Below are 25610 nucleotides of genomic sequence, written 5' to 3'. Positions count from 1 at the left end.
TATGATATGGAGAAAAGGAAGAAAAGTTAACTCCTTACAGCAGGCTGTTGCCTGCAGAGAAAGTATCTGAATTAGAATCCTGGAATATTAGTGCTGGAAAATTTCTTAGGGGTTAATAGAGTCCTTATATAGATTGGAAAACTGAGGCCCATAATGGGGAAGGAGCTTGCTCAAGTTCCACAAGTTAGAACACTCAAGTGGTCTTTAATCAGATTTATTAATGAGAAAATAGGAGTGGTCCTTAGCCTCCCACCCTGATGGAGTGAAGCCAGGAAAGGTGGAGAGAGACGGGAGGGGGCAAGTGGAGCCATCCAGTAAAAAGAAGCCAGGGAGCCCAAAACAGGGTCCAGGACCTAGGTCCTGCCTCCCTTCTGGCTTACATCCTTGAAGCCTGCCATTCCCTCACCAGGGGATGCAGGCAGAAAAAGAGGGAGATTGGCCTGTCCAATTCTGAGCCCTGCAACGGAGGGTTTTCCAGAGCTTCACTGTGGGCGCTGACAATGGAGGGATAGGAATTCTCTCGTTTCCGTTAGTTGTATCTCGCGATGCGCTTTTGGCTAAGTGGCTTCGCCCCTCAGTTTTGCCATCAGTAAAAGGGGGTTACTGGTCCCGCCGAGTCGCAGGTCCAGATGGCATGAGGATCAAAAGAGAGGCGAGCAGACGCAAGATTATTTGTGCCCGGCTTTTCCCGAAAAAATTCCGCCCCCCCTCCTCCAGGACCTGTCCCAAAGAGGCGTCTGGAAATTCAACAGAGCCAGCCAGTCTGGGAGTTAAACAATCAGCTGTCGACGAGGGGATCCGCGGAGACAGAACAGCTATTCAGACGGCAGGGGTGGTGAACGGAGGCCGCGCAGCGACAGCTGGAGACAGCAGCTTTGCACACACGTCCCCTCCCGTCCCCCACCCGTTGCCATGGCCGCCCCTCCTGCTCCCAGCTCCTCCCCCACCCTGCCCCGCCCCGCGCCTGCCGGGCGTCCCTTGCGCTTCCTGGTTCGCGGTCGCGGGAATGCAGAGCGTGTCACGTCCGGGAGGGACGAGTTGACCCGCGGCAGGGCCGGCGGCGGGGCAGGCGGCGGGCTCGGGCGGGCAGCGGCCCCCTGGCCCCCGCCACGCCTCCGTTGGCGCCACGTCCCGGGACGGGTGCGGCCGCCGGGAGCGTCGCTTCTCTGGCCGGGGAGCCGACGCCCTTCCCGGCCACACGTGGCGCTCCCGGGGCGCGGGGCGGCAGCTCGCGGTTGCAGGGCAACGGGAACCTCGCTGGCCCCCTTGGTCACCTCAGGACACTTGCTCAACTTGAGTTGGCAACTTGGGGGCTCAAACAACTTACGCTGGGCCCCCGCCTCCGATGCCCGGAGTCGAGTCACGAGCCGATCGTAGAACTAACTGTAGGATGGCGTCCCATGATGGAGCGAGCCCAAGGTTTACCCTGTGCGTTTTACTGCTGGGGAAACAGAGGCCCAGAGAAGGGGGTTGATTTGTTCAAGGTCCAGGTCCCAAGGTAAGTTACTGCCCAGCCGGGATTGGAGCCTACGTTTTCGTCGCCCAGCCCAGGGCCCTTTCTCCAACACTCTCCTACCTACGTTCAATTAAATCAAACCCACCCTGGGGCTAAGGACAGTCAGACTTTTTGCCACGAGTGGTTTGGCTAAATTAGTGAAATGCCAGAAAATGGAAGGTTTCTAATAAAAGCCTGCCTCCAGGGGCCCAGAGTGTTACGAGGTCTCACCCACTGTCTCCACAAATGACCTGCACAACCTTGCTGGCCATTTGCCGCCTGGCAGCAGTGGGCCTTCCAACAGCCCCAGGCCCCCTCTTCCCCCAGCACACACACACAATGGCATTCTCTTCTCTGGCACCTGGAAGGGGCGGAGATGCCCAGAGACCTGATTTGACCTCAGAATGCCTGTTTTTTTCTTTACCTTTAAAAAATGCCCAGAACTGGGAAAGTGGGGATGGGAGGTGGATTTGATTATTCTACTATCTTGTACCTCTTGATCGGGTTCTTCCATTCTACCCACAGGCGATTCTCAAACTGTGTCCCAGAGTAATATTTAGACATCCCTTCATTTCTCAGTCTTTATGGAGGGCTAATTTAGCCATTATCCAAACATACCATGGCAGTGTTTCAAACCACATCAAGGAGGACCCTCGGCATATAAGTCCCACTTCAAAAGTAGCTCTTCCTAGGGCTTCCCCGGTGGCGCAGTAGTTGAGAGTCCGCCTGCCGATGCAGGGGACATGGGTTCGTGCCCCGGTCCGGGAAGATCCCACGTGCCATGGAGCAGCTGGGCTCGTGAGCCATGGCCGCTGAGCCTGCGCGTCCGGAGCCTGTGCTCCGCAACAGGAGAGGCCACAACAGTGAGAGGCCCTGCGTACCGCAAAAAAAAAAAAGTAGCTCTTCCTAGATCCCTGCCCTGCTCCCAAACAGTTCAGCAAGGAAGTGGCCAGCTGTGTCCGCTGCGTTGATTGCAAACCTTAGCCTGGTCAAGACTTTCTTTGGTCAGGAAAACCCAGAGGGGAAACTGAGAATGTCAGCTGAGAATCTGGATCACCCCTCAACATGTGTGTGGTTCAGCAAATCACTCAACCCCTCTAGATATTTCTCTTTCCATCCCCATTCCCTTGGGGAACCACTCCATTTTCTCACCTATTAGAGAAACACCATGTCGTCTCACACTGTGATGAGAGACCTCATGCCCACAGGTGACTGATCTATGCCCACAGAAATAAGAGAGGCACGTCTAAACTCCAGATCTTTGTCATGCCTGTGAACATGATGTATCCATGTAACTTCTCAGAGACTAACTAGGTTGGAACACTTGGATCGTGCACACTTGGTCTGAGGGTTTAGGAATCCTAGGTCTTTCACCTCTTTGTGCCTCTCAGGCATTAGGTCCCAATCCTGGAAGTCAGATTGGGGTCATCACAGACTCTTTTTTTTTTTTTTTAATATATATTTTATTTACTTGTTTATTTATTTTTGGCTGTGTTGGGTCTTTGTTGCTGCGGGTGGGCTTTCTCTAGTTGCGGCGAGCGGGGGCTACTGTTCGTTGTGGTGCTCGGACTTCTCATTGCGGTGGCTTCTGTGGTTGTGGATCACGGGCTCTAAGTGCATGGGCTTCAGTAGCTGTGGGTCGTGGGCTCTAGAGCGCAGGCTCAATAGTTGTGGCGCACAGGCTTAGTTGCTCCATGGCATGTGGGATCTTCCCGGACCAGGGCTCGAACCCGTGTGCCCTGCATTGGCAGGCAGATCCTTAATGACTGCACCACCAGGGAAGCCCCATCACAGACTCTTAAATAAGGAACCCATCTTCAAGACCACCCTCTCATTCTGGAGAAATTCCATAATTACTTATTTGTATATTGAGTATCTTGAAAGATGAGATGATCAAGACAGTTCTCCTTCCTCAGGAGCTCACAGTAGGACGATACACAGAGGAAGTGGTGCTTGAGCTGGGTTTTGAACGGTGGATGGTTGGCCCGGAAAGGTGGGTTGTGATAGAGGCTTGAGTTAGGACTAGACACGTGTTTTCTAGGCTGGTGCTCTTTGCGTACATGGTCAGTGTTTCTGTCATCTTGAGATGACTTGCTGGGGAAGCTGGAGACCTGAATTCCCAGCTGCCTGAAATGGGGCACCGATGCAGCAGTCTGGAAAAGGCCATTATTATGTTCAGCCTTGACCCAGCATCCATCAGCAAGACCAGAGCTGCCTGGGCCATTGAGGGAGGAAAGGAGACACAGCCTCGAAGACACACAGACCGAGCTGGCAGCAGCAGTGGGGATCTGAACCCTTTAAAATCTTGGCATCGCCTGGATGGAAACCAGGGTCTAGCGTTCCATTTATCCTAGTCCAGGAGAGGAGAGGTAGTTTCCATTTCTCTCTCCACTCGTAGACACCACAAGGATAGCCTGGTGAATCTGAGCATTTGATTCTCGATGATCTGAGTGTGGCTTATCCACTAGTGAAGAAACTATTTCCCAGTCTCCTTGGTCCCTGCTGTCTGGCATGGGGTGCTCAGAGGATGCAAATGTCTCAGCACAAGACAAAGCCAACTCAGAATGGCAAAGTGCTGCTTTAAACACGCGATTATAGAATGAATATCCAGTAAAAATGAAGCTGGAACCTACAGCTGTTTTTTGGGTTGAATATATTGCTTCCCCTCCTTTAAAATATGAATGAATTAGAACTTTTATATTATTTTGAAAGACTGATACAAGAGAAATACCAACATGCAAGTGTAAGGATGAGAAAAGAGTGCTACACGGAGGTCCTGGGACTGACTTTCCGAAGGATGCAGCCTCAGCTCTGCCATGAGCTTGCAGTGTGGCCTTGATTGGTCAGTACTCTCCAGGAGTCAGTTTCCTCACCTGTAAAATGAGGGCTGAGACTCCAAGCACTGTGAAACGTGGAGTTTAGACCTAGGGAACTCAGACTCTTGAAACTGAAGCCCACCAGGCTAACTTTATCCCCTGTCACGTGGATAACAGTGTCTCCTGGTGACTGTCCTGCCCGTCAGTCTAGGACACAGGAGTGAAAGTGGAGGAGGAGAGCCTGCGCCTGGGGCCCAGGCCTGCGTGAGCACGTGGAGGGTGAGATCAGGGCCAGGCGGAGGGGCCGTGTGGCGGTGAGAGGGCTGGTCTGGAGGAAGGAAGGTGGAAGAGGCAGAGGGGCTATAGACAGTGCTGCCAGTTGCTGGTCAGGTGGCCTTGATGGATCCTGCTCTCCTGTCAGGCCCACAAGCTGTGATTCAACTGATGGCGCCGCTCTCTGGATTCGCTAGAATGGGTCCCCGAGTACAGTGGGGGTTTCAGATGCTCCACTGTTGGTATCCTGAGCTGAAGTCCCCAGCTCTCTCCTTGACCCTTTCGTACGGTCTGGTAACTTGGATCACAAAGAGGTGGAAAAAACCAAATCCTCTGAAAAGGGCCCTGTTCTTTCACTCAAGACAGCGGGTGTGTGTCTTCATAGACCCAACCCAAACATGTCACATCATCCCCCAGTACATCATTCTATTCATTCTCCTTGTGGTGCCGACCTGGGCAGAAAGATGTGGCTCGCTGAGGGTGACGAAGGTAAATAAAAGAGTCTTAATTTGGTAACTAGCTAATGTTTGAAGTTCTAATTTTATAGCTGTCTAGGGTGAGCACTGTTTTGTGGTCTGAGATTGTCTGGGATATTATTTGCTAACCGAAGCCACCGTCATTTACCTCGGCCTGCCTGCATTCCCGTTGTTTAAAAGTTCTGTGGTTCTAGGCCCGCGTTGGGCTGGCATTTCCCCCAATGAGTTCCCTGATTTCAATCCTCCGCTGGGCCGGCCTACGGAAATGAATGTCCTCTCACCTGGGCCCAGCCTGAGACTAAGACAAAGCCAGCTGGGAAATCAGTGCATCAGTCACGGCAGCTCAGTGGCTTCCTAAACGGATTTTTACAAAGTCACAACCAGAAAGCAAGAAAAGTAACTTCCAAATGCTGAATGCTGACTGTTCTCATTTTTCAGTTCAATATTCCTGACTCCAGCGGAGCACCTCTCATTCCTCTGACTGGTCAACCTCTCATTCCTCTGCTTCTGACCCCTTTCAGGGCTTGATCCGGTCACTTCACACATGAGGGACTGCAGGGGGCTGTGCTGCATTCATCCTGCAGAGACCTCGACTTCACCCCAACATCAGCACCTGCCCATTTCTCAAGGGGGAGACTTTTCGATGAAAGTCTTCGTGTATTTAACATCAAGTCCACATTAATGGCTACCACACAACAGGTGCTTGGGACAGGTGAGCTGTGGCTTTAAGTTGGGTTCCCTTAAGTTGGGAAATTGGTGATTTGGGAGCCGGAGGCTTCCTGTCCACTCCCATGCTACTGTTTTTCTTAAAAGTAAGCCCTCAGATAGTGATGCTGCAACAGGCCCTATATCAGCCAGGGCTCGACCAGAGAGACAGAACCAGTAGGAGATATATCTGTATCTATCTATAGCTATAGAGACTTATTGCAAGGAACTGGTTTATACAATTGTGGGGTGCTAGCTAGACATTTCCCAAATTTATTAGGCAGGCCAGCAGGCTGAAACTCTCAGGCAGGGGCTGATACTGCAGTCCACAGTGGAATTTCTTCCTCCTCAGGGAAATCTCACCGTTGAGCTTAAGGCCTTTCAACTGATTAGATGAGGCCCACCATAATTATCGAGGATAATATCCTTTACTTAAAGTCAACAGACTGTAGATGTTAACTGCCTTCACAGCAAAACCTAGATTGAATTGGTGTTTGATTGAATAAGGGTGTTATAGCCTAGTCAAATTGATACAGAGAACTAACCATCACCGTCCCTGTGGCAGGAAAGGCAAACCCATACCCAGAATATGTGTTGATTCCAGTCTTGTCTTGCTTCATCCAGAGTGGAAGGGATCCAATGTGGCCAACTTGTTACCAAGTGGCTAGGTGATTTCTTTGAGGAGTGGTGGTGCCAAATCAGGGCCATGGCACTGGCCTCTTAGTGGCAGGTTGGTTGGCAGTAGCTAGGTGAATCTTGGTGAGTGGGAGTCCATGCTAGTTGGACCAGTTATAACTTTCATTCCCTGCTCTCATGGATCTCCATTCATGCACCCATTGAGTGAGCACTGGGTTGACCAATGATGGAGACTAGCTAATGTCAACTGGCCCAGTTGTTTGGTCTACTTGGCATGTGTGGTGTAGACATGGTAGATGTTTCAGATGGCCTTTAACGTGTATTGCGAAAATCTTCACACTTCATGCCCATTCCCATAGGTCATTCTGCATATCTCTTTACCATGCTTCCTTGTCGTGATCTTCCAAACTTTATTTCTCAAGTCCCTGGACAGCTAGTCAGACCCTTTGCCCCTGTGCGTGTTCCTGGTATGTTCTTACCTCAGGCTGCTTCTCTTTCCACATGCAGTGGATGTCTGGGTGTGCCGCCGAAGCTCTGCCCACGGGAGGATCCTCCCTCACTGCTGTTCCTCGGGAAGACCCAGAGAGGGTTGCAGTGCAGCACGAGTCTGTTCCCAGTGTGCGTCCAGCAAGCCAACCCGTTTGTGAACCAAGCTCTCCTTTTTTCCCCCCTCTTCCTTCAGATGATCATAAAGTGCCCCCCCCCACTCCCATGTATCCACCAAACATGGATAACTAGTGGAGAGGTACCTGTGTAGCGGGAGACATGGGGGTCTGGGCCACGTGCTGTGTAGCTTACTCGTACGTCTTACTTGTGCCCTCTGTCTTTGCTCAAGTTCAACTGATGAATCTGACAGAATCGACCTCATGATAGGAAGTTCTGGCCGCATGAACACTGATGGCCGTGGTCAGGTGTTCTGTTTATACCAGGGTTCAGTGGCATTCCAGAAGCTGTTCTGCAAAAAGTTTATAATGATCTTATGCAAATAGAATAGACCTGCTCCAGACCCCATGTGTCTACATAATTCTCCTATTTGGGCTTGCCATAAACTCCACATAATTTCTTCACGGATGCCTCTAATGCCACAGTTGTATGGCCCTTATCTGCGAGGTGGTAGGCCAGCTTGCACCATGGCCTGGAGCTGCTGAAGAACTCTTTTCAACTCTGGACTCTGCTCAAAGTTGGCATCCCTTTGTGCCATCATTTACATGAGTTGAAGCAGCATTGCCAAGTATGGAAAGTTGTCTCCAGAACCCATAGAGGCCCACAAGGCATTGTACTTTTTTCTTTGAGTTGGGAGGTGCAGGATGAAATCATTTGTCCTTCCTTATGGATGCCCTAGATCACTGGACCCCTAAACATTTCACTGATGTGGCAGGCCCTAGAATCTTCTTAGGGATTATTTTCTACCCTCTAGAGTAAACATGTCTTAGCAAAGCCTCCAAAATACTTGCCACTTCTTGCCCCTCCAGTCTGATTAATATAATGTCATCAATGTAGTGTATCAATGTGATGCTATTCAGGATGTCCAGACAGTCAGGTCTCTTTGGACTATATTATATCAGAGGGCAGGAGAGAGAACACAGGTGGAGGGTAGCGGGAATAAGGCCATAGTATGTACATTTATCCATTTAAAGTGAATGTAAATCTTTTCTGCTTCTCCTTGACAGGGATGGAAAAGAAAGTATTCACTAGATCAATGGCTGTAAACCATGTACCTGAGGCTGGGTTAATTACCTTTAGCAAAGATACTATATCTGGCACAGCAGTTGCAACGGGGCTACGATTTGTTGAGTTTGCAGTGGTCCTTTTTTTTTTTCTTTTCCGCTGTGCCACGCAGCATGTGGGATCTGCCCCAACCAGGGATTGAACCGAGCCCCCTGCACTGGGAGCGTGGAGTCTTAACCACTGGACCGCCAGGGAAGTCCACAGTGGTCCATTTTAATCCCCTAGGTCCTGTCTGTTTTTTGCAAAGGCCAGATTGGTGAATTTAGCAAGGATATAAAGAAGACTGTCCTTCCTGCCATGTTCTATTAATCACCTCCGTAGCTCTCTGTAGATCAGCTACACCACGCCCCCAAATTCTGACACAGCCACTCATTATACTTGAATCCACCTTGCCTCTGACGTTTAAGTGCTACCATCTGCCTCCGTTATGTACGGATGCTACCATCCTTATTGCTATTAGGGAGTCTAGCTCTGTACCATCAGCTCTGGGATGCAGAGGACAGACACATGGAGCTTCTCAGTGATGATGGTGTCCCTTACCAGAGATTTCTAATCCTTTTGGTAAAAGGGGTGTCCTTCAGGCCCTCCTGTGGAATATAGTCAGCTGTTGAATTTTCTAGCTCTTCATAGTATATCCACTCCAGCACTCTCACTTCTCTGGGCCTTCCATAGCAATTTTAACTTTTCTACTTCTCTTAGTGTAGGCCATTTCTTTTCTCCCAATTTCCAACAGCCGTCTTAGCAGTGTATTAGCACCATCTCCTGGGATCTTTGCTAGGGTCCATTATCAGAATGCTCCCATATCAATAAACTGTCACCTATCCAACCTTACACCACCCTATATCCCTTGATCTAGTCCCATAATACTGTCCTGGCTTCTGTTAGTACATGCTGGCTGGGTCCTGCAACTTCAGAATATGGAGCCTGAATCAGTCAGAGTCCAAGGAGGAGACAGAAACCACATTGTAATTTGGACAGGAAAAGTTCAATATGTAGAATAATGAAGTATAATAGGGAATTGGAGTAATAAAGGATTGGCTAGTAAGAAACAAAGAGAACTCAAAAGAGTATAGGAGTAGCAGATCTAAGGAACAGCCACTACCCCTAATGCTGGGATGGAGTCCCCAAGGAAGAGGCCATCCACCCCTGGGCCAAGATACAGATCTTGTTGAGAGGATATGGTCATGGCTCGAAGGACGGCAGAAAAGTCATTGTGGTGACGAGCAGGTGCCCTGCAAACTCACCAAAATCTGCCCTCAAGGATGCCTGGGGAAGCCATGCACGGGGAGGTGTGTCACTGGAGACAGTCCACTATGTAACTTACTGAGGGGAGTGCTGGGAAATGCTGCTGGCCGCTAGGTGCTGCTGACTGTCATGCACCAGAACTGGACAGTTCTGCCGCAGAAGCCAGGAGCTGGAGAAGCTGCAGGAGGCTGGCTGCCAGGAGTGATACACTAGAATTAGGAAGGAAAACCCCTTTCTCCTGCAAAGGTCCTCCATGGCCCTCTAGTGATGAAGCTTAGCATTTTGCCAACTGGCAAAGGAGAAATATTTCAAGGGCTCAGATCCATTCTTCCAGAGCAGGCAGTGAAGGGTGCATTTGGAGCGAAGAGGCAAAAATTGACAATGGGCACAGTCCTTGCCTGCCTTTGGCAAGGCCAGCACTTCCCTGGCTAGGTTATGTTGTGGCTTGGCCCTAGTTACTGGTTTGGTAGCCGGGAGGAGAGATGGAGTAGACTCAGCAAGGTGTGCGAGGCAGAGGTCTCTGCATCCTCTTTAAGCAAGAGGGGGAAATTAGTCTCTTCCAGGAAGGAGTGAACCACTTCTGCAGTACCAGAGGATTCAGGGAGACCTGGGACTCCTTGGATTCAGATGTGTCCCCATTACAGATCTCAGGGTTCCATCCCTTCCCAACCAGGCCCCTGAACTTGTCATAGTAGACTTGCAGTGGACGAGAATTCAACTTTATCTGGAGCTCTGCTACTCTTATATTTAAGTCCTGGACCTGATCAGCTTTTCTGCTTTCTGACTGCAGGAGATGAGAGTTTCTCCTTATATGCTGCCAAGGCAGTTCGTTTTCTATTGCTGCATAACAAGGGACCACAAACAGCTGATCTAAACTACATCCACTTAGTATCGTGCAATTATGGAGGTGAGGAGTCTGGGCAGGCTGGACTGGTTTCTGCTCAGGGTGTCAGGTCAGCTGTGCCAGCTCATAACATAATCATAGGAGCAGAGTCCCATCGAATTAACAGGTTCCATGGATTAGGGCACAGAATCTTGGAGGGCCAGCTTTAGAATTCTGCCTTCTACAGTCTACCCTGTGGCCCCCGAAGATTCGCATCCCTCCTAAAAACGCAAAATACACTCATCCCCTTCCAGTGTTCCCAAGGGTCTCGTCCTATTATAGCATCAATTCAAAATCCAAAATCTCATCTAAGTATCATCAGCTCGAAAGTATAACGTTTCATCACGTAGGTCAGGTACGGATGTGTCTGCTGAGTATCAGCCAGTAAGTACAGCTCCTGGGCGCAGTTCCTCTCCATCTAGGGACCTGTGAGACTAAAGAAATAAGTTATATGCCCCCAACACACAGTGCTGGGACAGGCTCAGGACAGTGGTTGTGTTCTGGTTCAGAAAGCAGGAAATGTCACCAGTCCAAAGCAGCTGTTAAATCTAGTCAAGCAAACTCCACTAGGTTTCAAGGCCTGGGAACAACTCATCATGGCTCTTGACTCTGCCCTCTGGGCTCTTGGATCCCCCCTCTTTGTTTTTCATGAAAGACAGGACATGTTTGTAACTGAGACCTTTTTATCAAACTGCTTCCTGTCAGTGAAATTTGGGGGACCGAAAAGCCTTCTTTCATTTTCTACTCTGTCTTTCTTTTCCTGTGGGTATAAATTTCTCAAGAACCTTGTGGGCTTTGCGTTCATGGCACAGGGAATCACTCCATTAGACAGAAGTCTCTCCCACATGTCTTTCTGGAATAATCCCTCTTCTATATTTGGCTTCTGCTGAGAAGGCTAAGGGGCAATAACCCCTAAGCTTCCTAGAGGACCCCTGGATTGATTGAGATCTATATCAAATACCTCGATACAGATTGAATCGTGTCCTCCCAAAATTCGTACCTTGAAATCCTAACCCCCAGTACCTCGGAATGTGATCTTATTTGGAAATAGGGTTGTTGCAGAGGCAATTAAGATGAAGTCACCCTGGAATAGGGTGGACCCTTAATCCGATATGACTGGTGTCCTTATAACAAGGGTAAACACACACACACACATGCACACACACACACACATACACACACACACACACGGAGATGCCATGAGAAGATGGAGGTAGAGATCAGGGTGATGCTTCTACGAGCCACGGAACTCCAGAGATTGCCAGTAACCCTCCAGAAGCTAGGAGAGAGGCATGGAACAGATGATCCGTCTTCAGAAGGAACCAACCCTGTTGACACCTTGGTCTTGGTTTTGTAGCCTCGGGAACTGTGAGACCATACATTTCTGTTGTTTAAGCCACCAAGTTGGTGGTACTCCATGGTGGCAGCCCTAGCAAACCAATACATTCCTTGATCTCTTGTGACCGGCTTTTAGATCTTTCTGAAGCCTCGGCAAAAGGTTGTACAGCCACATACCAGGGCTTTTCTCTACGCCAGTTTGTGGTAGCCATTTCTGAATTTTAGTATCTTTTGCAATCTGGATAGGCTGAGAATTTCTCCAATCATCAAGTCCCAGTTCCTTTGAACGGTTCTTCCCATAATTTATTTCTCTCCTCTTGTATTTTACTCTCAGCAGCAAAAAGAAACCAGAAACCTAGAAAATCTCTGCTAAATATCCACATTCCTTGCTTACAAGTTCTGTTTTCCACGTAACTGCTAGACACAACTCTGCTAAGCTTTCTGCCACTACGGAACGAGAGTTACCTTCCCTTCAGTTCCAATAACATATTCCTCACTTCCATCTGAGCCCTTACCGTCAGCGTCTTAAGTTCATCTTTCTATTAACGATCTGTTCATGGAGACTGAGGCTTTCTCTAAGGCAATTTAGCATCTCTACATTGTCCTCACGTTCTTTTGACCTGCACTGTCTTTAATGTACATATTTCTACTAAAAGTCAGTTCAAGGCAATCTACCTTTTTAGGTATTTGTTATGGCACCCTGCTTCCAGGTACCCACACATGTTTTAGTGTTCTATTGCTACATAACAAATATCACAAATGAGGGGGACTTTCAACAACACAAGGCCCCCCGGCTTTCACACTTGCCTTCAGTTGGTGGATAAACACCCTTGGCCATTCATTATCTTTCCCTAATGCGTCAGTGCTGCTCACCTCACCGACAGCCTTCAGATTCCACTGTCTTTAGAATTAGTACCTCCCCCGCCTCTCAAAAGCCTGTGATGTGGCCGCCCCCCCACCCTCTGCCACCCCAGAGGTGCATTCCCTTTTACAGGGTCACCACTGATGACAGTCTGAACAGTTGTCCCACCTGTCACTAGTGATGGTGTCTCCATCACCAGCTGCCTGCCAAGGGTACCAAATCCCGTTTTTGACTCTGCTTCTCCTTGCCAATCCTGGTACCAATTGTATTAGGTCAGGTTCCCAAGAATCAAAACTTGGCAAGTCTTCAAAGAAGAACGATTGGACAGAGGTCAAGTTGGGCAGAGTTGAGCTGTGATGAATTCACAATAAAGGCCTCGGCTGATCTCACAGGAGCTCAGGAGAGGGCAGCTCTTCAAAATTTCCCCCTTGAGGCAACAGGTCCGGGTCATTACACCTCTGTGCCAACTAGTCATTGGATGTGGGCTGCCCTTGGGGAGGGGAGGAGGTGTGACTTTGGGGCAGGTGGCTGTCTTCAGCTGAGAGCCATTCCTGGAGAGAGACTCAGCTAAGAGCTGTCAGCACAAACGCTCTGGAGCAGCTGGGAGAATGAGTGCCTTGACCCTGAAGAGGGGAGAATCTGGGAAGCACACCACAGCATCCACTGCCATCATTGTTTTCTCCATCTGCTAATAGACAACATTTGTACTTCGTATTAATTTTCTATTGCTGCACAAATTACCCCCAAACTTAGTAGCCTAAAACAACAAACATGTATTATTCCATAGTTTGTTGGTCATGAATCTGACCTCAGCTTAGACAGGTGCCTCTGGCTCAGGGTCACCAAGCTACTGGCTTGGGCTAAGTCACTTCTAGACCCTACTGTGCTGGAGAGCCCACTTCCAAGCTCACTCATGGGGTTGCTGGCAGGCTTCCGTTCCTGGACAAGTCCTCCATAGGCTGCCTTAAGTATTTTCATGACATGGCAGCTGGTGATCGGAGAGGTAGAGACCACGACCAAGAGTCTTTTTGTAACTAATCTTGGAAGTGACACTGCATCACTTCTGTCATATTCCATTCCTGAGAAGCAAGTTGCGAAACCAGCCCAACCAAAGGCGAGAGGATTGCACAGGGTGTGACTGGAGGTGGGGGCCACCCTGGAGCGGCCTGTCACAAATACTACCTGGCAAACACCAAGCTGAGCATTTTACCTGCACGGCTTTATTCAATCCTCGCAGTGACCTTAAGGGCGTTGCTATTAATATCCTCCCTTGCAGATGTGGAAACGGGTGCAGAGTGGTTAGATAACTTACGGCCACAGAAGTGACGGTTAGGGGAGAAAAGATCGAGCCCAAGTTTGTCTGTGAACAAGCCTGTGTGTTTCTAACTCTTATACCGTCTCCCCGATAACATCTCGGGAAGGTCGATGTCATTGCAAAGATTGAAGCTAAGTAAGGGGCTACCATGCTTTAGGTGCAGGGACTGGGGGTGAGATGTACCAGTCAGAGGGCTCTAAACCCAGGCAGTACCTAACCCAGGAAGTTCTGGGAACACAGAAGAGCAGGCCAGAAATCTGGGTGGAGGGCAATTCTGAAATGGTGGCGTTCTTGATGAAATCAGCTGTGGACATGAGGAAACCCTCCTTCCTCTCCAAGTCCACAGTTGCTGAATAGGGATTGGAAATAGAAGTAGCAGGGTTACACATGAGCTAAAACTGTTACTTCGTCATGCCCCCCAAAGTTCTTGCATAACGGACTGTGCAAAGTTATAAGCTCTTAGTAACTGTTAGACCTAAATCTGAGGGCGTTTCCAGGTTATCTTATTGCTGTGTAACAAACCACCCCAAATCTTAGTGGTTTCTAGCAAAAATCATTTATTTCTGGTGATTCTTTGGGTTGGTTGGGCCGTTACTCTGCTGGCGTTACCTGGGCTCTTAAGCATGCGTTTAGTTGGAGTGTCAGCTGAACTGAAGGGTCTGCGATGGCCTCAACCACGTGCCTGGAACCTTGACAGGGACAGCTGGGACCTCTTCTCTCCACGCAGTTTCTCATCAGTCAGTGGTCTCACCTGAGCTTCCTCAGTCACGTTCCAAGAGAATTAAAGGCAGAAGCTGCACAGGCTTCAGGACTTGCAACATCACTTCCCCACATTCTATTGGTCAAAGAATTCCTAAGACCGGCCCAGATTCAAGGGAGCTGAGAATGGCCACACTTCTTACTGGGAGTTTAATGGAAGGAGGGGCAAGGACAGACTACAAAAGGGTGTGGACACAAGGAGGCGTGACTCATCGAGGATCATTGTACCGGCAGTGGGTTAGAGGCCCCATGAGACGGGACTGACTGCAGTGTGCCCAAGATTTGACCTGTCTCCGCTGCAGGGCACCGGAATGAGAGATGGCTAATCTGTGCAGGGAGCTTCAGAGTTTGGACCAAGGCAGAAATAGAAACACGTAAGACTTAAAATGTTAGAAGATCCAGTTAAAACAACCCGATTCTGTAGGAAATTGAATTCAAGCTGCTGCTGGAATAAAATAATACACATATACACTGCTTTAGGAAAAGATTCTTCAAACGGGCTTAGTGGGTCTTAAAATTAATTTAGTAGTTCACGATCAGCATTTAAAAAATAGAATAGAGGGCTTCCCTGGTGGTGCAGTGGTTGAGAGTCCGCCTGCCGATGCAGGGGACACGGGTTCGTGCCCCGGTCCGGGAAGATCCCACATGCCGTGGAGCGGCTGGGCCCGTGAGCCATGGCTGCTGAGCCTGCGCGTCCGGAGCCTGTGTTCCGCAACGGGAGAGGCCACAACAGTGAGAGGCCCGCGTACCACAAAAAAAAAAAAAAAAAAAAAAAAAAAAAGAATAGAAAATATCAAAGTGCAGCACAAAGATATTTTTCTTGGATTTTTAATTCACTTGTATAAATAAATTCATAGATATGTATATTGGATAGCCAAGTAATGAGAAAATACATTTCTTACTATGGGTCACAGCCAAAGTTTGAAAGCCACTGATTTAGTATACACTGGGGTAGGGGGAATATCTACTTTATATTCATGAAAAAAGTGTGTTAACGTCAGCATCTAGCCAGAGTTACAAGATGATAAAGAATAAGAATGGTAATTCTATGATTTGGGCAGTTTTGTTCCGTTCTAAGAGGTTTGAAACAAAAGGAACCTTGAACAAGATTTCCTTTCTATGTGCTTAACTCCCCCACTGGAATCCTTAGACAGAAAGAAACGGTGGAATCCTGAGCTTGAAAGGCTCGACAGAAAATAGTTGATCCTCCAGTGGCTACAGTAATAGCTCTGAGGGCAAGCCTCACTGCTGGAGAATTATTTACTTGTTTGTTGTCAGGTTTCCTCCACTGGAACACGGGCTCCATGAGAGCAGGGACTGTGTCTTGTTCATGGCTGAACCCCCGGTGGCCAGGTCAGGGCCCAATACATGTTAGGCACTCCATAAACATTTGTGGAGTAAACAAATGAGTGCACGAATTAATGGGAATAGGGGAAGGAAAAGGAGCCTCATCCAAGTGCCACATTTTATAATCACTGCTTTTCACTGAGCGTACTTTGTAAGCGCTTTCCATCTGTCTTCTTTTTCTTCAAACTGATTCAGAAGCCAATCATGATCCTTTTTTTCAAATACTGTTTTCCAGGATATGTTCAGATTATCGTTCAGCTACACAGTGGTGTTACTGAAACCATCAGCGCTGAGCCAGGCAGCCCAGAATAAAAGAGAGCTAATCACTCTTAACTTTGGCCAGCAGCCTTGAAAACATGTTACCCTTCATAAAGAGGTCAGCAGGATTTGTGGGCTGGCCAGCCTATTATGAGGACTGTCACATGACGATAAGGAAGGAAGAAATGAAGTGAAGAAATACACACGATGGATATGACTACTTTTTTTTTTTTTTTTTTTTTTTTTACTGTGAACATTAGCATTAAGTTGGTTACCGTACACATCCAAAGGCCCAGCATCTCAGAAATATCATGAAGTGGCACACCTTGTACCAGAGTCTCATAAGAATAAAATAAACAATGCTACATCAAGTGGTTAAAAATACACAAAAAAGTAGTTTCAACAGTCTATAAATTTTTTATACTTAAAATCATGATTGAGTTGAAATTAAAAAGTGCATTTCAATTGCTAAAAAAATAATATTGGTATAGTTAACACAAGGGGGGAAAATCAGTACATTGAGGGATCTGACAGGATGCTGGAATACAGAGGACTCAGGGAAGCTGGGCAAGTTTGGAGACTCAGGAGGGAAGCTTGGTTCCCCCTCACTACGGTTCCCTGGGGCCAAGCCGCTCTCCTCTCCCCAGTATCTTTCCCATCTTACGAGATCCTGTCCTATTACCTGTCACCTCCCCAACTGAAAGACTCCTCTAAACTTCTTTGCAGCACGAGAGGTACCTGTCCTACATGAGTCCACCTTCACCTTCAATTGCGTCCTCACAGAGGTAGGAGAGGGACACTGCCCTCTTCTGGACTTGACACAAGTACCCCAGCTACGTGGCCTTAATCCTTATGACCTAGCAGGCAGAACAGGGACCAAGCAGCTTCTGTTTTGTCAAACTCCTTTGGACAAATGTTCAACATTCAACAACAAGCTTTGTAAACCTAACGCTGAACAATTCCTGGCAAGCAAACTGGATTTTTTTCTTTAAGAAAAGAGGAAAAGTGCAAGTGATTTCAGTACTGTTGGGGAAAACAAAAATAAAGACAGACAAGTTACACCTGGCCCCCCCCTGTTACCTAAACCAATCCCAGCTTCAGTTTTGTTTTTTGCCAAGTGCTGGGGTTACAAGTGGATGCCTCTATCTGTCTGTATTGCTCAGGGTCAGACTTGGCTGGGGAAAAAGGGCCAGGCAGGTATCTGTTCGCAAGGCCATTCCAGGTACAAATGCCTCCTGGCTCTACGGGCTAAACAGGGTCTGGTGTTTCCTCTTGGTTGACTACTGACCTGCCTCTTGTGAGGAAGGCGCTGCTATGAGCACAAACAAAACTCGTGGTCAGAGAGCCGATGAGGGTTAGGAGCCCTAAGACAAGTAACTGACACAGCGGGAACACACACACTGGATTCTAACCGTAACAGACATCTGCTTGGAGCAGAGAAGGTAAGAAGCACTTCCTCATTCATACTCCAGAGCTACCCCTGCCGCTCGTGTCCTTCTCAGAGATGTAATGGCCCCGCGCTGGCGGTGGGACTTGGGAGGAAAGAAGCAAGGAGGGTGGCCTTCCTGCTCTGCATTTAGCACACAACGGATCCCCCATGGGAAGGTTCTGGCTTTCAATCTCTGGCACCAGTATGTAAAAAGGCTAATTCAGATGCCTGACCCACAAGGACCTCTGACCCACATATCAACCTTTGTTTCCATCATGAAGGCTGAGCACTTAGTAATAAGGGAAATTGTCTTAAAAACCAAGATCTATAAATAAATATTGAGCCTAGAGAGAATATTCTATAAGAGACTTAAAAGCGGGATCTTTCTTTAGAAGGCAAGAATAAAGAAGCTAAAGTATTTTGTTGCTCCCTTGTGGACAAAGCCAGTACTGCTGGTGGAGCAGAATCATGCTGCCCATGTCAAGAGGAAGATGTATATTCAAACATATGGAAGATTGAGAAGAATTCATCTGATTTTCAGAGGCTGCATAGATATGGTTGGGGATGCAACTTCAGCAGTAAACACCAAAACTATGCCACACAGTTTCTTTCTTTTTTACTTTTGGAACAAGTCTAATGAGTTGAATAATGAAGCACAGAAAAGATATTTCTAGGATAGGCTGGAGCTTCTAAAAAAACAAAATATTTCCCACCAACTTCTGAATGCGATTAAACGCAGCCTCAGGTCCTATGCAGAATGTGAGTTGGTGTCTCTGGCCTTGTGATCACACGGTCCCTTTTCACCTGTAAAAGTCAGGTAAGAAGGAAGCTGTGTTTGTTCAGAGGAGCTGGATAGTTAGAAACAACTTGATTCTTTGGCACATCCGCTATAGAGACAGGCTCTTTGGTTGATCAAAACCAACAATGCGAGTTCCAGATTTCCTTCCAAAGTTAAGCAAAATTCAGCTCCTACCCCTTCTTGCCCCATCCCCAAAATCATTTTCAAGTAATTTGTAACATCGCTGATCTCACCAGGGAAGCTCAAATAGTGTGAAACTAGAAAGTGGAGGAGATACTTCTTAGAGGCAAAGGCCCTTTGATACTTGTGCCAAACGTCTCCTACGTACAAAGACATGAAACAAGCCAACAGTCTGTCTCAGGGATGTGGCTCCTCAGGTGTGAGCGCCCCCCCTCCCCCGCTCCCCGCACGGCTCCCACTGCTGTACTGCCTGAGAGTCCCAGGAGAAAAGCCACAGATTCAAAGTGGTTACTTTAGGTAGCCAGTTACCACCTAAAAGAGGCAAACTTCTAGGTTTGGGGACTATCAAGGCATACTAAAGCAAGAAGATTTCAAACAACAAGAAACTCTTGTCACTTATTTCTGTAGAAATCTACCTTTTGCATTTTGTAAACGAGTATTCCCATTCCAAACAGCCAGTGACATCTTCAAATGTCTTGAATTTATTCATTATCAAACATAAGCATTCTCACAATGTCACACTACCCCACCAATAACGTACTGTCGCCAGATAAAAGGAACAAGAATTTATTAACAGCTGCCTTCTTAGACTCCCACGTCACGTGGTGGTTAGTTAGCCTTGAAAACCTGAGTATTAGTATTATCAACTTTAAGGAAAGAGGCATGACGTTTTAAGTCAGAAAGGAAAAATTTCGACTAAGGCCAAAATACCCAACTCAATAGCTTTCATTCACTTAAAAAAAAAAAAGCAATCTAATTTCCTCATTTTAATGAGGTCTGTTTGTCTTCAGTTTGGGAGGAGAACTGAAAGGGAGCCAGACACCTGTACGCAGCACGAACTGCGGTTCTGACCGTGAAAGATGAGCCAATCGCTACAATGTTTTATCAATAAGGTGCTCATATCACATGGAGAACACACTGAAACCTCCTTTTTATGACATCCTTCATATACTACGTATCAACAATATTTTAAAAATTAATTAGATGTGAACAAGTAGAAGAGAGTAACCGGAAGTTTTTGAGGGACAGAAGGATGAGAGAGGCAGATCAAAAATCAGTAAAGGACTTCGGATAAACCCAGAGAGCACTTTTAAATTGATTTGACTAAAATAACATTATGGGTACAACCTGGCCAAATGTTTCTCGAAGAGAGAGAGCGTATCAGAACAGGGCATAGCAAGAGCAGCAATCTAGATCCCTTAATCAGAAAGGGGAGGCATTTCAGGAAGACTAAGACGAGAAAAAGATGTTCAAGAGAGATACTCAATGACCTTTAATTTGAAAGGAACATCTACTTTCTGGTGAAAGAAAGGAACATGAGCAGTTAAGATAAGGATAAAGCCTTTCATCACTAGAGATGTAATAAGTGAAGAAATAAGATATAAATAAAAGTTTAAAATGTAATCTAAAAGTGACATGGGGGAACAAAACAGAAATACATAAAAAATTCACATCCAAGGTTTTAGAGCTAGTTTGTGGAGACAAATCAATTGGAATAAGAGTGAGTTCCAATACTCATGGACGATGAATAATCAGAGGTAGGATTTAGATCAGGAAAAGAATGTTCCATGATGCTGGCTTTTTGAAGGCACTCAAGAACAGAGTGAGAGAGACTGAAGCTGCAGTGAGCTAATACAGGATTAGTGAGAGATGTACACTCACTAATCTGTCATAAGGAAATAAAAACAACTCCAGGAACATTATGACAAGACATATATTATCAAGTTATACACAGAGTCTAACAAGGTAGAAATCCGCTTTGTAAGTAGCTTCTTGCAACAATATAGCTTCTACTTAGGGAATGAGAAAGAGAAGTTTGTTTTCCCGATATGCAATTCTGCAAAAGAGTTTAATGAAAAATTTGATAAGTGGTACATTATCTAGTTCTTTAAACAAATTTACTGAGGCTAAAGCTTCAAAGCTGGGACAACCAAGGAGTTTGATTTTCCTTTGAATCTTGCAAAACCTATCCTCTAAGACAAAAAGATCTGATCACAAAGTCTATAAAAAGTCTAGAGAGTATAAAAGTACAGAACTATGAAAGTAGATATACCGATGGCAACTTTTATGGCTTCCATAGAAAGTGTAGAGAGGATCTCTGGTTTGCTTTATCGAGGTAGTGTCCAGGGTTGGAAGGTCATTGTTATTTGTTATAAACACTACAGATGACAGAAGCAGGTTAGCTAGGGTGTTGCTAGTACATAATAATGCCAGTATCTCTAGTGGCTAATGACCTTTCATTCCCGAAAAAAATGATCTTTTGGGAAATTTCCTATCTTGGTTTAGGTAAATGAAAATTAAAACCCAATATTTACTTGCTCAATTTTATAGTCTGAAGAATTCCAAGTGAGTTGATTTTTGTAATGGGAGATAGTTGATAAAATTCTTAGGTGTAACTTATCCCTTTTTCATCAAATACTTCCCATACAGTCTGGAACAGCATTGAAATGTTCATCATGTGGGTCAGCGATGTAATAAAAGTTGTCTCTCCTATGCAGTAGCTCAAACAGATGGGTTTCTCTAACTTTAGTTTTCCTCTCTCTCTCTCTCTCTTTTTAAACATTAAAACCCCACCTACCATTCTGTGTTTCACTAACGGAAATCTTCAAGATGCGGTAAATATAATACACGTCTGCAATGGATTTCTATTTCTGCTTGATTTTCTTAAGATTTAAAACTTCCAGTGAAATAAAAATTAAGCTAAACAAGCATATCCATTCAAAAAACATAAAAAGTGAAAAAAATTTCAAGAAGTAGAAAAAGTGTACAAGTATCTCTTCAGAGTATTTTGCCTCCAGTTAGTATACAAGGGACAATCAAATTATAGGGAGCATTCTAACCACAATGAAAAGGTACCTTCAACCAATGTAGTTTTAAAAAAGATGGTACAACTGTGGTAATATCCACGCTCAGTCATTAATTTAGAACGGTTAACGGAAAAACGGTAGACTGTAAAAGTATACATAACTGATTTGCAAAGGTTACTTTGAACTACTGTAGTAAAGTTTTATGTGGAGACTTCCCTGCTTGCTAAAAATAAGGATCAAATCACAAATATACACGGAAAGGAAGCCACGTGCTTTTAAACCGTTCATCTTATTTTCTTCATTCAGATGTAAAATCTGACTCAGTATGAGCCCGCCCCACTCAATTTGAGAAAGCAACAAGCAGCCTTTCATTCAGGCTAAGGAAGAGTTTATATTTGAATGATACATCTATGAGAAAAGAATAGAAAAGTGCAAAAAAAATTTAAAAAGCAATAGCAACTCAAGCTGGGAATTTTCAAGTAAGTCTTAACTCTAGCAACGACACAAGCCTTTGAAGACAGTAAAATTAAGTCAGGAGAAACAGCCTCAATTTGGTATCTATATAATGCTGAAATGTGGCCTTTGCTGTCTTTAAAATTTAAGTACAGATAAGGGCTGAGAACTCAAACTCCTCCACAGTTCTTTTTTTCATAAACAGATAACAAGTAGTTAATAAGTTTTGAATAAGTCACAGGGTGCTGTACTATAGGTGGGAGGGAACACACCATATATAAATGCAACTTTTATTTTAGTAAAGGACCCCAATCAAAATTTTAACCCTGAGTTTGAGTCTTAAGCGTGTTAAACCTGATGCACGTATACGTTTAAGGCTTAATTCTTCAGTTCTTCTATTCAGAAGCATTAATGGTATGAATATTCTTAATGCATTTCATTAGGCATATGTAATATGACACTGGTGAGGAGTCATTATATTCTGAGCAGTCTTCCCGAAGACCACAAACCCCAAATCAGGGAGGGTATGCTTATCTAGGGGAAAAAAAATTGGAAGTTTCCAGATTGTTCCACAATACATTTCACTAAGAAATGTATTGTTTGACAATGCTGATTTTTAAAAAAAGATAATCCTTTCTTTGCTTCTGTTAAGGGTGGTGGTGATTATTTGCTTAATATTGGTTTTCCTATGTAGTAGATATTTTCTTATGGCTATATTCACTTGAATGGAAAATCAAATATGACTACCTGAATTTTCCAGTGTGTAATTATAGTACACCTCATAAAATGGTTGATTCAATGGTCTCAAGTCTAGAATTCAGAACTGCTGCCCAATATTGTAAATTTATTTAGAACAAAATAAGGTATAACCAATTAACTAAGCTGTAATTTACATCTTAAACATCATTTTAATATTACAAGCTTGGACATGAAATAATGGTATGTCCACACATATACCACACATGGTATATCCACAAACTTGTCATGGAACGCCAAGGAGACTGTGTAAACAAGGGGAGGCAGCCACTAAAGATATAACAGTCATAAATAAGGAATTAACTTTTCTTATTGGTTTGGGTACTTGAGTGTTCAAAGAATGTATACAAATATTTAATACCACATTCCTTAGAAGTTACATCCAGAAACAGGAAAAGTATGTCTTGAGATACTTTTCCGCCTCACTCCCAAATTTTCCTATGCTCATTATAGAAGACAAAGGCAGTAATCAGAAGGAAAAAATCTGGAAATATTAAACCAAAAAGCTAACAGAGAATGCGATATTTTAAAAATAGGGGCTTAACCTCAATGGAAAGAGTTCCAGTTTTCCTACCACAGAGCTAATCAGCCAGAAAAAGTGCTGTAAGTCTATCTGCACACTTAATATTAAAAATAAAAAAATAAATAAAAGTCAGGGTTCTGATTCAGGCAAAGATTTAAAACCTTGAGGAAAGAAAAATGAAGAAATTTCAAGATTAAAAAAATGAGAGAGAGAGAGAGAGAGAGGGAGAAAGAAAGACCTCGCTTTGAAACTCAGTTCGCTGAGATGAAAAATTACAAAATTTTTATCTACACTGAGTCTGGATAAATGTGATCAGTTAAATATAACCAATCTGTCAGCCCTTCTGTTCAGCCTTTCTTATAATGAGCTCCTGACTGACCATGCTCTTTAGAAGTTACCCAAACTCTTTCAAACCTGCCCCATTTTGCGGCTCTCCTTATCACCAAGAAGGCTGCTATCACATCATCGCTTGCAGAGGACAGGGCAGCAAAACGTCGTTTTCTCTCTCTCACCACAATTTAAACTGTGTTAGAATAGCTCGAAGTTGTGACTACATCCATGGATAGAAGAGACATTTTAAAAGTCATAACCGATTTGTGTTCTTATCCAAATTTCTCAGCCGCTATCAGGCAACACCATGCTTGTGATTTTAGTGTACTATTTTATCTTTTTGTGACAATTAGAAAAATAAAGCAACCTTAAAGTGAGCAGTGTATTAGGAGACTTCAGTTGGTCGTCCCACAGAGGCTGAACCTGAACACATTTCTGGGGGAAGCGAGACGTGACTGAGAGGAAACAGCCTCCGCCACCTCCTCCTCTTGACGGCGAACGGCTTTACTCAGATTTTCAAAACAGGCCAGCTTCAGGTGACCTCCCTGGAAAAGGCTCAACCCTCTGCAAATCATTCCATTCAACGTACTAACTGAACCGAACGAAACATGGAGGACACAGCATGTCCGTGAGCCTAACAGGCCCCCGAGTGTTAAGCAGAGATTAAAAAACTACCAAGGACTTCTGCCAAATTCCGAAAGCAAAACCTCATTTTCGCAGTAACCTGGTCTGGAGACCCTTTCAGATACATCTAGTCTCTGAAGCACCTTTGAGTTGTACGGATGTAAGAATAACTTTGAACTATAGAAGTTATATGCATCTTTAAGAATCACATTTTGATGATTATAAAAATTTTTTCTATTTTACAACATAGGTCCAGCTACACTGAAAAAATTACACTGCTTATTGAAATACATTTCATTTTAGAAACAGACTACTAAAGAAGTCTATACAAAAACTCTAAAATAATTTCTGTAGTAAAATAAAGAGTGCATTAGGAGAGCTACACAAAGAAGAAAATTTCTGTCTTTCTCTATAATGCTTGATATACTGTGAAACATGGCTAGCTCAACTCTGAAGCCAGCACCAAAAGCTGAAAAGAATGTTACGATACACAGTGATACAATTAATGCTCTGGATTAATGTCACAGCCTTCCCGATTAGTACAAAGGAAACCAGGCCTGTCCCCTCTTTGAGGAGAAGTCCAGGATATAAAAGCAAGCATACCTCATCAGCTGATATGAAATTATAAAATTCCACAAGTCTGAGTATTTGAAATTTATAAAAGTCACCAGAAAATGCAAGCAAATTGGGCTTTAGTTCGGTGGTTCCCTGGTTCGACAGTTCCCTCCGTGAGCTCAGGGTCTTCTCGTCCACTCCCTCGGATGTGCTGATTCACCAAGACAATGACAAAGCTCTTGGTGGAGGCTGAGGAGAGTCTGACAGCTAGAGAAACGCTCACCGACCCCTACTCTGCAAACTCACACCGGGGCACGGAACTCGCGGAGAACGCATTTAAGGAGATGGACGTTAGTGATGCTGGGCTGAACTGCTCTTCTCTGCCAGGTGCCGCAGAAAGGTGTCCTCACCCTGGCCCCTGTTATTTAAAGGCTCACTCTTAAAGAGAGCTGGAGGTGGGGGGAGGTGAGGGACTGGGGGGATAGGAAGGTGGTGTGGGTGGTGAGGGTGTGCGTGGATGTGAAGGTGCGAGAAGGGGTGGGGCATGGGCCGAGGGGTTAGCGTGCTGACGGGGTTCATGCTGATGGGAGGGGCGGGGGTCGTGGGGGTGCTCCCCACAGAAGGAACTGGGGTGGCCGGGGAGGTTGTGAGTGGGATCTGGACAGCAGGCGGCACGTTCACGGGGCTGGTCACCCGAAAGCACTTCTCCTTGTGGGCCTTAAGCATGTTGGAGAAGCGGAACCGCTGGCCGCACACATCACACGGATAGGGCTTCTCGCCTGTATGAGTTCTGCGGTGCCTCTTCATGTTGGGGCGGCTGGTGAAGCTTTTGCCACAGATTTCACAGATAAAGGGTTTCTCTCCTGAGACGAACACAGACACAAAAACAGGATTAACACACTAGGTGGCAAGTGTGTGCCCCAGCTATTCCTCATACTAAAAAAGGAGGTTACCACTCCTCTCCCTTATGGCATATTATATTCTAGTAGTCATAAAAGAGTTCCCCAAAGTTGGGACT

At 45.7% G+C, this 25610-nt stretch overlaps 1 protein-coding gene and 1 long non-coding RNA gene across 6 annotated transcripts in view; one reads left to right on the top strand and one right to left on the bottom strand.

The window, feature by feature from the left end:
* The first annotated feature begins 982 nt into the window (after positions 1-982).
* Positions 983-20233, top strand: LOC111166441 (uncharacterized). Its single transcript, XR_002642621.3, has 3 exons — positions 983-1498; positions 5582-5772; positions 6909-20233. It is a non-coding gene; the product is annotated as an uncharacterized LOC111166441 (long non-coding RNA).
* Positions 20198-25610, bottom strand: part of ZNF652 (zinc finger protein 652) — a 65831-nt gene continuing 60418 nt past the window's right edge. For all 5 annotated transcript variants that reach the window (XM_089901117.1, XM_089901118.1, XM_089901119.1 and 2 more), the window contains one exon: positions 20198-25455. In XM_089901117.1, coding sequence (XP_089757243.1) covers positions 24944-25455 — 512 coding nt within the window. In that variant the 3' untranslated portion in view covers positions 20198-24943. The remainder of the gene's footprint in view (positions 25456-25610) is intronic.

The sequence above is a fragment of the Delphinapterus leucas genome, chromosome 19, assembly GCF_059928025.1.
Source record: "Delphinapterus leucas isolate spDelLeu-1000000601 "Yukka" chromosome 19, BTC_Dleu_Yukka2, whole genome shotgun sequence".
Taxonomy (NCBI): Eukaryota; Metazoa; Chordata; class Mammalia; order Artiodactyla; family Monodontidae; genus Delphinapterus; species Delphinapterus leucas.
Note: the sequence above shows the minus strand (reverse complement) of the source record. Positions and strands in the feature narration are given on the sequence as shown.